The following is a 16644-nucleotide window of genomic DNA, read 5'->3' as shown; positions in this document are numbered from 1 at the left end:
AGGTACTGTATTTTCTGACTATGCTGCTTGCAAGGTCACCTTGTCCAGAAGATGAATTTAAATTGCATAATGAGGAGTAATTTAGCTTCAGAATGTAACAAACAAACAAACAAAACGAAAAACAAAACCCACTGAATGTTTAATATTTCATAGGCTTGGTTTTAATTTTAGTAGGTTTGTAGAGAAAATATCTACATTTTTCACTGAACTGCAAGTGAGTACTCCAGTGTTCCCTCCAGTTGTTCTCTCCCAAAAGAGGTGTAAGAAAGTACTAAATGTAATTTAGTATGCAGGATGAGGAAATGAGAGAAAAAACTGCTACCAAGTAGTTCGTAGACTTTTCTATCCAGTAGTATATAGCATTCCTTCTTGATGAATATCCCTCTAGTATTACTGTAGCATACATCACCCTCCACATCTGAAATACTATTTGCTCAAAACCAGATTAAAAAAAAAAAAAAAAGAAAAAAAGAAAGAAAGAAACATGAACCAAAGTGAACATTCAGGTAGGCCTTCAGTTTTTGAAAATACATATTGCTGAAGTTGCTGTATATTAAAATGACCCTTCTATTTAAGAAACTATCATTCTTATTTATTCACAAAATTAAACTATCTACTAAAGTATAATTGAAATTCTTTAAACCGCATCCACTGTGTAAAAACAATTTCAGAAATCTCACATTTTATAAAAACTATGATGAGTTTCAGCAAATAGCTATCTACAGAATACTATCTGAGAAGGGTGTTATTTAAAATAAAAAGGGTATTTATACTTACTATCACTATGAGACAGGATTCATTTACCTCAGACGTCTGCTTGCTATTATGGACTGTCTGTGAATAGTTTGCTTTTCTAAGCTCATGAAGGATGTGCGGGTTGTCTTACTAAGGCTTAATAGGATAACAAGTTCAATATTTTTTTCCTTTGGACTTATCCACTTCTGTACTGTCAACCCCAGTTGGCCACAATATGCTATATATACCTACCTTTCCGATCGCTGAGCCAAAAAAAGGGCTGCAGGTTATTTAACGTTTAACAACTAAAGCAAATTAAAAAAAAAAAAAAAAAAAAAAGTTACTCAGCTTGTTAGGGCTTTGCATTTCTCAGCTTCGTCTGAAAAGTCTTAGTCAGTAAAATTACCTATACTAAAATTAAAGATAAAAGAGGGAGCAATGTTGTTCGTAGTCTTGTTCCACTTCTTTTTCTATTTCTGTCCCTTAAGCTCAGAATCTGATTAGTATCTTTAATTCCGTGAAGCATCATGACCCGTCTACCTTTAATCAGCCTACTGACATCCAGCCCTTGTCCCTTCACATGTTGTAGAACTCAAGATAATCATTTACCTGTTTGGTAGCGTTATGATACAAAATACAACATATGCTGTTCATTCTCAACACTGGAAAAATTCTTCATGTTTACACATCCATTAATGAAAAAGAGGGGTATTAAAGGGGTATTAAAACTCTCACATTGCTATTTGAGCTTACAGCATTGCTAGTAGCACAAATTTTCTGTTTATACTTCCCCTCTTTTTTTGTTCACTTTATTATTTGTTACTTTTTATTATCATTTTAAAAAGACAAATATTTACAAATTATATAGTGACTTAAGTTAATTCTCATCAGTGCTCTAGCAAATTGGAAGAGATAACGTTTTTGCATTTTCTTCCTAATGAATCTGCATGCACTATGAGTACTCTTTTTGCTTTGGTACCATAGCAGAAGCAAGAGAGAAGAAACTGAGGGATCATTATCACACATCACAAACAAATTACGTCTATTTCTAGTGGCTTAAGGGATTATATTTTCTTAATATACTGCATTATCATAGTGACAAGCACAGCTATAGTCTGGATAAGACACACACCTCAGATTTTGTGAAAGTATTACCCTGATCCAGTGAGGAACACTACACTTTGGTCTTTTACTAAACTGTTCTAGTTGCTAATAACTACAGCATTTGGTTCTTCAATTAGATACTTCATATGTAATCTGCAAATTACCATGCCTTCCGAATACTTCTATGCATAGGTGTTTCCAAAGTAAACCTCAAGCTTATTATTTACTAACCAGTCAAACCATGCTCATAAATAGCTAGGAAAGCTTTCACTTAAAATTTAGACATCAAAACGATCAAATTAGTTTCCTTAAACAAATGATGTTTATCAACTTTTCTGTTAATGGTTCATATGTTGAAGATAGAAAAAAAAAAAAAAAAGACCTCTTTTCAGGTTTAGGTGGAAGTTTTTCACTCAGAGGGTGGTGACACACTGGAACAGGTTGCCCAGGGAGGCTGTGGATGCTCCATCCCTGGAGGCATTCAAGGCCAGGCTGGATGCGGCTCTGGGCAGCCTGGTCTAGTGGTTGGTGACCCTGCATATAGCAGGGGAGTTGAAACTCAATGATCATTGTGGTCCTTTTCAACGCAGGCCATTCAATAATTCCATGATTTAGCTTTCAAGAGTGTATATACATTAAAATTATAATTACCAGCTATTATGAGTAAGAGATTGAAATCTTATTCACAATCTCAGATAAAAACATTTTCTTTCTAAACCTATTTTTTTCTGCTCTTTTCATTCTGTAAAGTATTATTTTTAAAGTTATTTATGAGCATTTTTAATAACAGATTTTATTATAGATTCTCAATTACAAAAACTGAATCTCAGCATTGGCTATGGGCACCTTCTTCTGAGTTCCACAGTCACAAACTTATCGCTATGGCAACCCACCCATACATATAATTTCCTACATGAAAAGCTAATATTAGGATGGAAACTTTACATATATTTTCAGTTATATTAGTGTGATAAATGATTTATCTGTATATAATCTTTATTTACTCTTTGCACTGTCCTGCCTCTTCCACCTGCTCTTCATTCCCTTCTTCATCTTTCTTAACGTTTTTCTCCAGTGCTGTCTTTTCCTCTCCACTCTTCTCTATCTGTATGAAGCTGCAACTAGACTTCCTTCTGATTGACACTGATTTTTCAAAAGATTAACTCTACTGACCATATGTAGTGCTGCTAGTATTGGTAGTCCATGAAAACTTCTTATATTTCCCCTCCTCTATAAAAGAGATTTTAAAGCAAAGCAGTGCATTGTTTCCTTCTCAATTTTATATGGCTCAAGTGATACCCTTATTGGGTGAAACAAGAAAGAGAATGAAGCAATGTATGATTCATCATCTGTTCTAACTGTCAGAAGAGTTTCTTCCTTAAAAGCTTGACGCGTACTGCCATAAAAAAATTGTTGCTATAACAGGAATGTTAAATAGAAAGAAGTTACTATTAGGATCTGTAAAACATTTTTAATGATTCTGAACTTACAAAGAATTTGGAAACAAATTTTACATTGATTAAAAAAATACTCATATTATTCTGAATAAACAAAGCACTATTTAATAATAAGCTAATTCTTATGACCCCCACTGTGTTTCCTCCTGGCCATTTGCTTTTCTTTTTATATCACTGCATCATTACAGAGTACTAATTCATAATGTCATGACATTAATAATGGTATATTTTTATAACCTTCCATTTTCAAAGGATATATGCTTATATTCTTTCAATAACAATAAATTAAGGCACAAATCTGAACTACAGCATTAAAAATACTCAAGTAAATAATTAACATATTGCCTTCTCAATCATACAGCTGGGGTTGATTATAATCCTATCAATTGTAAATTCTTAATAGCAATAACAACCTACTGTCCCAATTTCTATAGAACAGCTTTGTATACATTTTCACGTCTTTTAAATAATCTACTACTCTCCTCCAGTACTCTGCAGTTCCATTTCTATCAGAGAATGAAATAACTCACTGTCACTAAATACATTATCTTCTATAAAGTCATTTAGGATTTTTGGAAAGATTTTCCAGTACATTTTTCATAAACAGAGTATTGTGTTAGAAATTCAAATTCAAGTTCACACAACTGGTTAAGTGCCCGCCAAATCAGATGGAGGATCTGGAGGAGTAAACGTTCTGCTTCGAATGTTCTTCATGTAAGAGATAAAAGGTACTACATATTCACCACTTAATGATGCTATTAGCTTAAAAATAACTGTTACTGACAGGAGTTTCAACACTGAACACTGGTGTTTTCTGTGCCACATAGAATTTAAAAAACGGAGATAGGAAAAAATGAGAAGAATACTAGCATGACAAAACTGGAGGATATAAATGCAGAGTTCAGACTAAAGGAAAGGTTAGGCTTTCCTGTAACGTAGTAACTCCTCCCAGTGAGGGATAGAAAAGCTCAAATCAACATTAAGAGCATAACAGTGACAGGCATGGTAATTTTATCAAAAATCACACACACACACACGCACACACAAAGTAGCTGGGCACAATTCATTTTGTCTATATTGTCTATATGTTTTCTGCTTCCTTGGGATATTCACTGAGTTTTTCCTCAGTTCTCACTCAGACATGAAAAAAAGTCTGTAAAGATTTGTGTAGTACACCTCAGGAACCTAAAGAAAGCCTCAAAAATTCACATGGTTGCAGAAGCACTAGATAAGCAGTTTTTTAAAATTCATCCCTAATTTTGGAATTCATTAGAAGAAAGAATTTAATTCAAAGATTAGCATTCATTCCAATCCAATGTTTTATCAACTGGTGTGCAATTGCTCGACTCGGTGGTACAAAGAATGAACGCTGATTTCCTTTAATGAGAACATCCACGACCTGCAATAAAAATATATATTTTTTTCTTTAGAAGAAGTATTATAAGCCATAAAGAATCTAAGGTTGAATTAACATAGAAATTATGATGCGACGATTATCAAACAGTCTACTGTTACTGTAGCCATTAAAGAGTTACTACCATAGTCTCCAAGAAAAATGCAGAAAAATGCACCTGGAAAGGATATTGGATTCTGACATTTTTGAGCACAAACGTGCCCCAAAGGATACTTTCTTATTCATACAACTGCAAAGATAGACTGTTAATATAATATTTAAGGTTTTTGTGAAGTCTCTGCACGGTAGGACCACCAGATGGTGCTATATACTGTTCATGAATTATTTTCTTTTTCATTTTAACATATAGTGTAGGAGAAAGTACGTTTTGTTCATTTTCTGAAGCAGCATGGGTGTATGCTTTTAGATCAGTATGTTTCTGAAGTCATTTATGCCCAATTCTAGACCAATCTGCATATGACTAGCTGTGTTAGAACTGATACTCATTTAAAATAATGTTTTTAGTGTTGTTAGAAATACACTGAGATTGTAGGTGGCTAATTTTGCCTTCAACTTGACTTGCAGAGTCACAACACTTGCAACTGCTGAACAGTTGTATAGCATTATTAGAAGTTTAGCTTTAAAGAAGCTTGTGGTAAAATCCAGGAATACTATACTGTATAAGCAATCTTCACATTTTCTACTCATGAACTCTTTCTGTCAAAGTTCTTTGGTTTTTTTTTTTCCCCCCTCTGTTTCACTTGATCATACCTTAAATAATCAGAAAATCTACATATAGAATTTTACATTAATGCACAGTAAATTACACTTAGTACCACAGTATTAAAAAAAACTACCTCATGGAAAGAAGATTCAAAATAATGACTTCACAGAATTTTTACCTAAATCTCACCTCCAGCCCCATCAAATTAGTAATATTCTTGTTTGAAGAAATTCAGGTGAAGAATACTACTTCTGCCAAAACGCAACATGTAGAGGAATGTAGAGGAAATGGAGCTGGGGGTGTTGATGCTAGACTGAACATGAGCCAGCAGTGTGCCCAGGTAGCCAAGAAAGCCAGTGCCATCCTGGCTTGTATCAGAAGTAGTGTGGCCAGCACGAATAGGGAAGTAATTGTTGCCCTGTACTCAGCACTGGTGAGGCTGCACCTCCAGTACTGTGTTGAGTTTTGGGCCCCTCACTGTAAGAAAGACATCGAGGCCCTGGATTGTGTCCAGAGGAGGGCAACAAAGCTGGTGAGAGGTCTGGAGCACAGGCCTTATGTGGAGCGGCTGAAGGAGCTGGGATTGTTCAGTCTAGAGAGAGGAGGCTCAGGGGAGACCTTATTGCTCTCTATAACTACCTGAAGTTATAGTTTAGTGAGCTGGGGGTCAGCCTCTTCTCTCGTGTGACTAGTGATAGGACGAGAGGGAATGGCTTCAAGCTGTCCAGCGTGAATCTTCCCTGGCACATTAGGAAATACTACTTCTCTGAAAGGGTGGTCAGGCACTGGAATGGGCTGCCCAGAGAGGCGGTGGAGTCACCAACCCTGGTGGTGTTCACAGAGCGTTTGAATGTTGTGTTGAGGGACATGGTTTAGCGAGAACCATTGGTGAAGGGTGAATGGTTGGACTGGATGATCCTGTGGGTCTTTTCCAACCTTGGCGATTCTATGATTCTATGATTCTATGTAGGCTATGTATGCCAAAGGAAAAAGGTGAACAGCTAAGAGGCAATAATGACATAGAACGGACTTGCCTGTGACCCAGTAATTACTGTGCTCCTTATGAGTACCTGCCTTTTACTGTTCGTGTAATCTACAAACACAATGTAATGCAACTATAGTATGATAAAATGGAGAGATTACTATCTCATTCAACTTGCTGAAAAAAAGCAAGTATCTATTCTGCCAGAAGTGATACGACCACAGACTAATCAATACAAGAAGGAAATTAAATTGAACTTTACCTGTTCTCTAGTGAACCAGCGGGCATCCTCTATTTCATTCTTGTCAACTCTAATTTCTGTAGACACTGCCACAGCTAAGCAGCCAATCATTAGGGAGGAGGGCATTGGCCATGGCTGACAAGAGACATACTGAACATGGCCAACTTTGACTCCAGCTTCCTCTTCTACTTCTCTTCGAACAGCATCTTCTATTGTTTCTCCTGATCAAAAAGGAGAAAGAACAAAGAGCTGATGGAAACACTCCAAGCAAGGATTACATCCTGTGATTTGAACTCAAAAGATTTTAAACTGCAATAGACGTAACTACATACCTTACATACATTAACTAATACGTAACTACATACATACTACATACATTAACTAATACGTAATTACACGTAGACATCTAGTTCATAGATCAGGGTATAGATCTTAAGTTCAGGGCACAGGAGACTAATAAGGCTAGCCACCACAGTGAAATGGAACTCTGAAAATGAAAAGCCGTAATTTTTCCACTCTAACAACTATTTCCTGAATTGATAATTTATCATACATGCAACCTAACATCACCTGGTACTTTAAAAATTTGGTAGCAAATTCATTGTTTCTTAAATGAATATTGAAATGCAGGTCTGCTCATTTAAAAATAGCATTGTGTTAACTTTTAAGTTTTCAGTAAGAATGTAACAGCAGGTAGTTTAACTACCTAAAATGACAGTAGTAAGAAAATAGAGACTTAAGTAGACTTGTACAAAATTCTGTACTGTATTATTCTCTTTCTCTGACTCATTCCTCAGTATCTTTATACATGTAGACAATTCTCCAAACTTAAACTGCAATAACAAAAACTTTATATCCACATTTGCAGATTTACAAGGCAAAGGTTCTTCACTGAGGGGATAGTCAGGCAATGGAACAGACTCCACAGGAAAATGGTCACAGCACAAGCCTGCCAGAGTTGAAGAAATGCTTGATAGCACCCCTAGAAACATGGCTTCATTTCTGATTGGTCCTGTGCAGGGATAGCAGCTGAACTCAGTGATCCTTGCAGGTACCTTCTGACGTGAGATATTCTGATTCTGTGACTTCTGGATGTATATGTGGAATGTAAACGGTCGTAAGCTTACATATGCATATACATGCTTTGCAGTAACCACTGATTACAGATTCACTGAAGTGGACAGTCCATGCATCAGTAAGTGTTTTATTTGAAGATAACAAACTTTTTTAGATAGTTCAAACTGGTTCTGCAAGAACCAAACATTTTTAATACAGATCAAAATATACACTGATGTTCCTACATGTTTAGCTTTGTCCCATAAGATAACTAGCTGCTAATAAAGCAATTTTTTCAGTCTTTTAAGTCTTTTCATCCAATTACAGAATTAATTTCCGGACAAATTTCAAGATTTGTCATTATCTTCTTCATTTTCTTTACTAAGCAATAAACCAAGCATTATTTCAACTAGCAAGTGAACTCCTAAGAGATAAAAGTTCTAGTGGAATTAACTTAAACTGATCAGAAACTGGTAAGATCAGTGACCTTAAATTTCAGTATATGTATTTGAAACAGTATCAGAAAGCACTGAAATTGGGAGAATTAAGAAAGGAGAACAGAAATAAACCACCCAGCTTTTTTTCAAATGGTATCAGCTTATTCATGCTGTTGCCATATTTCACTTGCGCACAGTCAATAAATATAGCTCAGCATATAGTTATTTACTACAAATTACACTACAGCTGGTGATTAAGATGTATTCACAATGCAAGAATGTTTTATAAGTTATTCTTCAACTACCAATAACTTTAACTAATTCCAAATGTTACTGCTGAACACATCTAGCAAAATCTCTTTGCTTTTCCTTGAATATTATAAGATCTCTGATTATCTTCCATATAATCAATCAGTTAAGCATAAAGCAGAACTTCTATTTTTCCTATATTAAAAGCCCTTTGTAAATATCACCAAAGAACCATCCTTACATGTCTTTTAAAATGTTTTTGTCACTTAATATATGATTTAGAAGTGTATGATGAGAGAATAACCTGAAACCTTTATTTATTCAATTGCCCCCCCCCCCCTTTTTTTTTTTTTTAAATCAGCTGTTGCAGAGCACACTACAGGTATATTTATTACAACGTATCTAGCAGGAAGCAAGAATATTTCTTTGACATAACATAGAACAAATTTCTGAATTATATACAATGTATAAAACTGGTATGTGGGAAAACCATCTGATAAGGGAAAATTACTCACCAGGTTCTACAAATCCAGCAAGACAGGTAAACATTCCAGGGGGAAACCTCTTTTGTCTACCTAAAAGGCAGTGATTCCCATCTGGGTGGATGACTTGCATTATCACAACAGGGTCTGTAATGGACATTAAAGGAACATATTTCAACTTTTGGAGGACTTAAAAGCAGCAAGAAAATTCAGCCTATACTGAAGTATATACATAAATGTGTATACAAATCAGAAGACTTTAAGTGCCTGAAATCAAAGTGGTGTAAATGCCCAGGGCAAGCAGTTATTTTATTTTGCTTTGATTGGTTGTTTTTTGTTTGGTGACAAAAATGCTTCGTGTAAGCACTTTACTAGCCAAGGCTAGGGCATAAATTACCTGCAACCCCGGCATACAATCTGTTGAGTACCAGAGGTACTAACTTAGCTATACATCCAGAAGATAGAAACAATTTCAGTAACAATACAATTTACTATCACCTCCTCTAAAAGCACAGGCCTGTAGGGTGTAGTTTCCACTTAAATACACAATGCAGAGCCAGGTACTCTAACTGCAATACTAACTAACCTTTCCACTTTCACTTGTTTGCTATCAATTCCTTATCCGATGTTGCATCTTTTCATTCCTGATAATTTTATGCACCTTTTTCTTTTTTGCAAAATATTTTCTATCTGTATCATTGTTTTTGTCATACGTTTCTGTATACTATTAATCTACCTTCTTCCCTTTTTATTCTCAATTATTCCAATGTTTTGTTTTAAAATATTTCTGCCTCTGCGTTAACATTTTTCTCTTGCTACTGCTTTTCATGCCTTCTCTTTTTTTATTGTCCAAAATGCCAGTATTTTCTCTGTATGAAAAGGTTTACTTCAGTAATTATCATAATCAGCGATCTCAAAGCCTGTTGTCCTACTCAAAGGTATCTGCCATGTGGCACAAAGAAGGATATGCAGTATTGCTGTCTGTAAACGCTTTTTTCAGAGAAAGGCATAAGTAGACAGTACCGATTTGGCAGTCTTTTATATATTCTCTCATTCCTTCAAGTCTGTTGTACTATAACTACAAATGCAAAAGAGAAGAAAAGGTAGCGGAAGGAAAGGTGATACCGTATCATCCAGGAAAAAAAAAAAAGGCTCATTTTCATTCCTTGTTATCTTTGCATCAATATCATAGCAATTATAATAATCTCCCTTGCAACACGTATACAAAATGAGCTGTAGAATAAGCTTATTTTCTGAGTAAAAATAAGCCTGGCAGTTTGCAACTGACAATGAAAATTCAAACCAGAGAAGATGGTTAATGCTGTCACCAAGAGATAAATGTAAAATTAAATCCTCCAGACTGTTAATATCATTATATCATTTATACTGTTGGAATTTCTAACTACAATGCATTGCAGTAAATGTTGTTACTGTCACTATCATTTTTTGTCGTAGAAAAAAGTAAAAGAGAGAAATGTGAATTTTGTAATCCTAAATACAGCTGAAACACACATAATCTGGGAAGTTCTTACAAAGTTTGTAAGAACTGAACAGAAACTGAAATAATTAAAAAAAAACACAACACCTGAGTAACATGCACTTAGTAACATCTGAACAAGCTTATCTTACAATATCCTCACCAACTCTTGGATATGACGTGTTATGAACGCCTTGGAGACTGGGACAATCTTCTTTTACACAAGTTTTCTTGTAGCCACCTTCTTCAATCTTGGTGGCACTCCCACAAGTTGGGCAGAAACGGTAGCGGCTGTGCCATGCTAGAATGGATCTAGCCTGGGCTACTACTCCTTTTAAAAAAACAGATTAAAAATGCATAAAATCACATACTGATTCATTTAAGCTTTTAACATTAGAGGAAAAAAAGGCAAGTACTAAAGTCTAATGTAAAAATCAAAGTAGACTATGGCTTAAACTGTCATCAACTGCATCAGAAGCCGCACAATACAAGTTTTTTACATCTTTTTATTTGCAGCACAGCATATGTAATATAATGCAGTATGATGTAGATACAGATCAATTTATTTAAGATATTTGTCCAGATCAACATAGCTTCTTTTTCACTGAAATTTCTTTGCCTGCATAAAGCACCAGAATTGCATACCACACTTTTTTAAGGTGAAAAAGGCATTTACTACTGGTATCTTGACATAACAAGGTATTGATTGTCTCATTTAAACTTGTGGTGCAAGAGTTCACCCTTTATCCTTCTGTAAAAGTGAAATTATTGCAACAGAGTTGTTGCAACACGTCCATGGCATTCATTCAAACTGGGATCCCAACCTTGCAACACTTGCTCAGTTTTCTCCTCTGATAAGTATTCAACACACTGTTACAAAGGACTTAGTTTCTTGTAATGAAGATCAGTAACAGATTTTTTTTTTTCCTCTTTCTTTTAACAACATAAATACGCATGCACTAATATTAAAACCGTGTTATTTGTAAAACAATGATAATTAATACATTTAACAGTTTACTACTCACAGCTGCAGATGTTAGCACTTTGCAACTGCACATTTTTACACACAATTCTTCACAAAACCACTGACAAGACAGTGAAAATTTTAATTTTTCTAATGTTGTTGAAAATACCTGATTACTTTGCAGCGGTTTCTCCTTCCAGCATACCTCAGTGAATCCTAAAGCATATCTTTCTGACTACATTTGATTACAGTTGCATTTTATGCATCTTACCAGCTTCATTTTCAGGTAGTTGCAGTAGTGCTGGCATTGGTGGATGAAGAAAGTAACAGTCCTCATGCTTCTGTTTAAATCTCTCAGCAGAAGTAGGATTTATGCTAAGAGCAAACCAAGCAACGAGCCCATCCTCATCATCTTCTTGCAGAACCTTCCCATTGTGAGCAGCCACTGTGAGATTCATGTGGAACTGAAGATCAACTCCAAGAAAAATCAAGGTGAATTCTTCAGTCTGGATCATGTACTGTTCCACATCCTTGTGGTGCAGCCTGCAAAGCCTGACTTCTGGCTGCTGCGACTTCTCCGCTCCCCCACTCAGAGTAACCAATGGACTTAGGTCTGAGAAGAGTATGTATACTGTAGCTGGATGGCTTTGTTTTTTGCTTAGCCACTTGGAATCTATTCTTTTATCACTTCTTCGGTCCAGAAGCGTTGTGCCAAAATAATTTGAATATTCTTTCACTTCAGTCGGCAGAAAGCCAGGCTTCTGGCCTCCTTTTGCATTAGCCAACAAATTAGCAATGTGCTTGTACCCCCAAAATTTAGCAATGTCCAGAGCTGTCTGTCTTGATTTATTAATGATGGACCTGTCACATCTACAGAAACAGAAAAGAACAACAGTTAACAGATTGAACTTTTTCAGGAAGAGTTCCAATGTTGTATTATTGTTACAGCACATGGATCTGATACTACTGAGCTGCATCAACTTTTCAAAAATCAGAATCAGGGGCATTGTTCAGGCTATATACTGATGGTATTAAAAAATAACCATAGTTTTTATTTTGCTCTGGTCAAATCCCTCATTTATGGTGCATTCTTGACACCACTTAGCACAGTTCATGTTGTACTACAACAGTAACCAATTAATTAAAATCCCAAACACTGCAACATACCCTCCTTCCCTGCCAAAAGAAACAAAAAAAAAACCCATTAGTTCAAGACTCTTTACAGGGGAAATTTTGAAAGACGAGCAAGACCACTCTCCTAGCTTACCAGCAACACAAAATTAAATAGTTTAGTTATTAGCACTACTTTCTAGAAGCTACCAAAGGAGTCATCAAAACACTTGAAAAACAAGTTTACCAGTAAGAATGAAGAATATGGCTTAGTGAGAAAAGCAGCACTCTGGTAAGTCTGGGACATAAGCTGGCCTATGCAGATCTCTTTGCTCCCAAAACAAAGCAGAATGAAACATCTGGTAAAGCAGTGACTTGCTGTAAATATTTCAATAAACTAAAAAAATGTATCTGAAATAGACGGAGGTGAAATGGGGGGGGTCGGTCAAAATAGAGTAAACTACTTTTTTTTTTTTTTTGTCAATTTAAAACCAAGTGGCTCAGTAAAACAAAAATACTGTAAAAAAAATGTAAGCTATAAATTATACAATAAAAAAAAATACTGTAAAAACTGTAAACTTCCAATTATACACTAGATGCTGTGTCAGACTCGTCAGTTTTTAAAACCAGAAGACATCAGTGTATTCACGTTGCTGATATACACGTAACTTTATTACAGGCAGAAGTGCTTTTACTTGAGATTTCACATTAAACTAAATCACGTCTGAGAGACTTTGAGTATACTGTGGAAAAGTATTTAAAGACTAATTTAAAGGCTCTTGGTGCTAAAGGAACTGATATTGCTCATTTATCTTCAACATTTTTTTTTCTTCTTAGGTTAAAATCTTGCCTTATTTCCTACTTATTTTCCTATCAGTCAGACACTGAACTTTGTTACGATTTTGTCTTCCACTTTCTGCCTGCTGAGGTCCATGCAGACTGTGATGAAGCAGCTACTCAGTATCATCTGCAGTGGCCCAAACTCTTCAGATCACCAAGATCTTTCTTCCAGTCTATAAATGTTTCTTATAGCTTTTATCAGGCATGGATGAATTAAAAAAAAAAATAAATAAATAAAAAAAATCACTCAGGCTTAGCTTGTGGAATGTTGTATTAATATTACCTTGCAAGTTGTACTTGACATTCATGTTTACACATCCAGCAATTGCATTTTTCCACATGACTACTATGACTAAACATGACTGATATGAAACCAATGAGGCTGCAGTAACACATCAGTAAGTACCGTCTAAGAGAATGGCCATGAAAAGGGCATTTACAAGCAGAATATTTCTTTTTTTTTTTTAATAGTAAGTAGAACTTCTATCAAACTGGCAACTTCTCCAAAATCTCAGAGGGCTCCTCAAAAACACAGAGGATTTCAATCTACAATATGTGGCACATCAAGGCTGCTCTACTTGCTAGAATACGCTAATTATGGTGCAAAAGAGCACTCAGTTGTGACTCCATGGTGAGCCCCATCAGAAGAAGGTACTGTACCTTAGTAGATCTTAAAAATAAGGATGAGAAGATCCGATGTAGAATGGCATGCTTGATAATTGCTTATAACCACAGAATGAACTAGTCTAGTTTGGCAGTGTAATTAGGGGTACAGAAAGGAACTGACTGGTCTTGATAGAATCACTGAGATGTTTGGGTTGGAAGGGACCTTAAAGATCATTTAATTCCAAGCCTTCCTGCCTTGGGCAGAAATAACTCCCACTAGATCAGGCTGCCCAGGGCCCCATACAGCTTGGTCTTAAATGCCTCCGAGGACTGTGCCACTCAGATTGCCATCATCCATGAACTTGCTGGTGGTGCACTCAATCTACTGCATGTGTCATTGACAAAGACGTTAAATAACACCTATGTGAATACTAACACAAGGGACATCACTTGCAGAGGTCAGCCAAGCTCTTGCTCTCATTTCGGAATGTTACTCATTAGAAATGTATCCTAGCTTTTTGCAGGCTTTAGAAGAACCCTGAGGTTTCAAGACCTTCGAAGCATTCTCTGCTTTACTCGGTGTCTTCCAACACCAGAACTACAGGAGTTGACTTGAGGACAGACAACAAAAATTAAAATAAGTCCTTGAGAAGCAAAAAACATGCATAGTGTCATACTGACCAAAAGAATAAAAAAAAAAAAAAAAAAAGCTTAAAAAAGAAGAAGTGTCTGAAAAATAATAAATGAAAGAAATTCAGCAATCACTGACTTTGGTAAAGGCATGTCTATCATGTCCAAGATAATGGCCAATATGCCTGCAAATGTTTTGCAATAACACAGGTTCAAGCATATTGCAATTAAACCTGAGACAAAAAGCCTAAGTGGAACAATTAGACATAACAAATTTATACTCACAATAGTACTTGTAATGGGATTGTGCCATTGTATTTTATTGTACTGTATTGGTTTCTGGGAGGAGTGACCCTATCTTTGAAGATCAAAGCAATAACTTTAGAAATCCTCACATCGTCAGAACTGCTGTTAGCAAGTATGGAAATCGCAGTGCAGTACCACAATCCAGTTATAAACTGACACAAATTTCTGAGTTTTAAGCCTGAAAATTCTTCTGCTATCTACTAAGTAAATGTACTTATTTGATGCCGTATCTAAACGGGAAGAATGGGACTTAGCACTTCAATGGGACCTACTGAACAGCTTACCCTCCTTCAAGAAGAATCCGCACAACATCAAAGTGTCCATTTCTCGCAGCATACATCAGGGCTGTCCAGCCATTACCTGCAGTTGCATTGATCAGTGACGGGGAACGGCTGAGCAACGCTTTCAGCCTGGCTGCGTCTCCAACCGCAGCAAAATTATGCAGCTGAGAAACCATTTCCTGATGGAAGTTCTTTTCAAAGTTGGTCATTGTCTCAACTGAGTCAGAAAACAAGAGCACCTAAAAACACAGTCACTGTTAGCAAAATATTTTAAGTAAATGAAATAAATTTTTAACGCTACACAGGTAACCCTGTCACTAAATTATGGTAACGGTCTGATTTGTGTAATTAGAACATAATTGTTGCCCTTGAGCAAATCTCAGCCTCGCCTACTTGCAGACATGGTAAAATTGTACCTAAACAAATCAAAATTACTTTCAAGGAGGCTTAAGGAGAGAAGGATTTTGCCGTAAAAATGAAACTTCTTTGAATATGAAGAATATACTCTGGTTTCCAAGCAACCAAACAGCAAAACCAGACCTCTGAAAAGCACAAAACCCAAGAAACAAACCCAGGTGCCCGGGGAACAATGGAAGATACACGTAAGATGGGCCGTTTTCCAGAAGGCCAGACCACCGCTCTCTGGAGCCACCTTCCCTAAGCAGATCTCTGCTGTGCAGCGTCGACCATTTAACTCCACCTATGGCCCCACAGATGCTGGGGGGCCTCACAGAGGCAGCAGGTCACGCTCAGGCCGCCCCCGGAACGGCACGGCACGGCACAGCTCCACGCACGCGCAGCCCTCACTTAGGGCTGCAGACGCACCCGCCTCGCTCGCAGCAGCGTCACCAAGGCGGTTCGGCTGTGCCAGCAGGGTGGCAGCAGTTGCGACCTGAAGGTTGTGCCGGCGTAGGCTACGGACCAGCCGCAGGCAGGGGAGGGTCGTGCGTAAGCCGCTCTTTATCTCCCAGGCCCTCACCGCTGCAGGGCCGAGCCGCCAGGCGCCCCGTTGCCGTCGGTCGGGCCCCGTGCGCACTTCCGCCGCGGAAGGGGCGCGTCCCAAGCCGCCCCGCCTTCGCTATGCTCCGCTACCCCGGGGTCGGAGGGCGTTCTGCGGCGAGGGGCCTGGGCACTGAGTGAGTGCTGCCTGCAGCAGGTCCCCCAACCCGGGTAGTACTGTGTGGTTACTCTTTGTCAGACAAGTTATTTAGCTATAAAAAGCAGGCTTTTTTTTTTTTCCTTTCTTCCTCTTTTGCAAGGTAATAAACCAGGTTAACGAAGGATATGCAGTAATTGCCAGAGGTGTGGAACAAACGGGGAAACAGCAGTTGAAAGGGGAGCTGGAATGCTGGCTGTCCCCCCTCTGCCCTGCCCTTGTGAGGCCCCACCTGGAGTGCTGAGGCTGGGGGCCCCCAGCGTGAGAAGGAGTGCAGCTGTTGGAGTGGGTCCAGAGGCAGCCCAAGAGTTGGTCAGAGGGCTGCACCTGTCCTAAGAGGGAAGGTTTACGGGCTTCTTCAGCTTGGAGAAAACAAGGCTCCAGGGAGACCTAATTGCATCTTTCCTGTACTTG

At 37.5% G+C, this 16644-nt stretch overlaps 1 protein-coding gene across 5 annotated transcripts; it reads right to left on the bottom strand.

The window, feature by feature from the left end:
• Nucleotides 1–3290: 3290 nt before the first annotated feature.
• NUDT12 (nudix hydrolase 12) lies at nt 3291–16119 on the bottom strand. 5 transcript variants are annotated; one of them, XM_040656365.2, is made up of 7 exons: nt 15646–16119; nt 15078–15313; nt 11573–12171; nt 10501–10668; nt 8894–9007; nt 6658–6857; nt 3291–4695 (listed from the first exon to the last, which is right to left on the bottom strand). In XM_040656365.2, exons 2-7 carry the CDS (start codon nt 15281–15283, stop codon nt 4585–4587), a joined length of 1398 nt encoding a protein of 465 aa, XP_040512299.1. In that variant the 5' UTR covers nt 15284–15313; nt 15646–16119; the 3' UTR covers nt 3291–4584. The 5 variants fall into 5 exon arrangements, with proteins under 5 accessions (XP_040512299.1, XP_004949354.1, XP_025000786.1 ...); XM_004949297.4 differs by having other exon boundaries at nt 15900–16119; XM_025145018.3 differs by having other exon boundaries at nt 15967–16119.
• Nucleotides 16120–16644: the final 525 nt, after the last annotated feature.

This window comes from Gallus gallus, chromosome Z (assembly GCF_016699485.2).
Source record: "Gallus gallus isolate bGalGal1 chromosome Z, bGalGal1.mat.broiler.GRCg7b, whole genome shotgun sequence".
In the NCBI taxonomy this organism is placed as follows: Eukaryota; Metazoa; Chordata; class Aves; order Galliformes; family Phasianidae; genus Gallus; species Gallus gallus.
The sequence above is the reverse complement of the archived record's forward strand: the minus strand, read 5'-3'. Positions and strand labels throughout refer to the sequence as shown.

Coding starts and splice junctions, on each gene's coding strand:
- NUDT12 (XM_040656365.2), bottom strand. CDS start 15,283: ATGACCAACTTTGAAAAGAACTTCCATCAGGAAATGGTTTCTCAGCTG. Junction 12,172..15,077: donor CGGATTCTTCTTGAAGGAGG/GTAAGCTGTTCA, acceptor CTGTTTCTGTAG/ATGTGACAGGTCCATCATTA. Junction 10,669..11,572: donor ACTACCTGAAAATGAAGCTG/GTAAGATGCATA, acceptor TTTTTTTAAAAG/GAGTAGTAGCCCAGGCTAGA.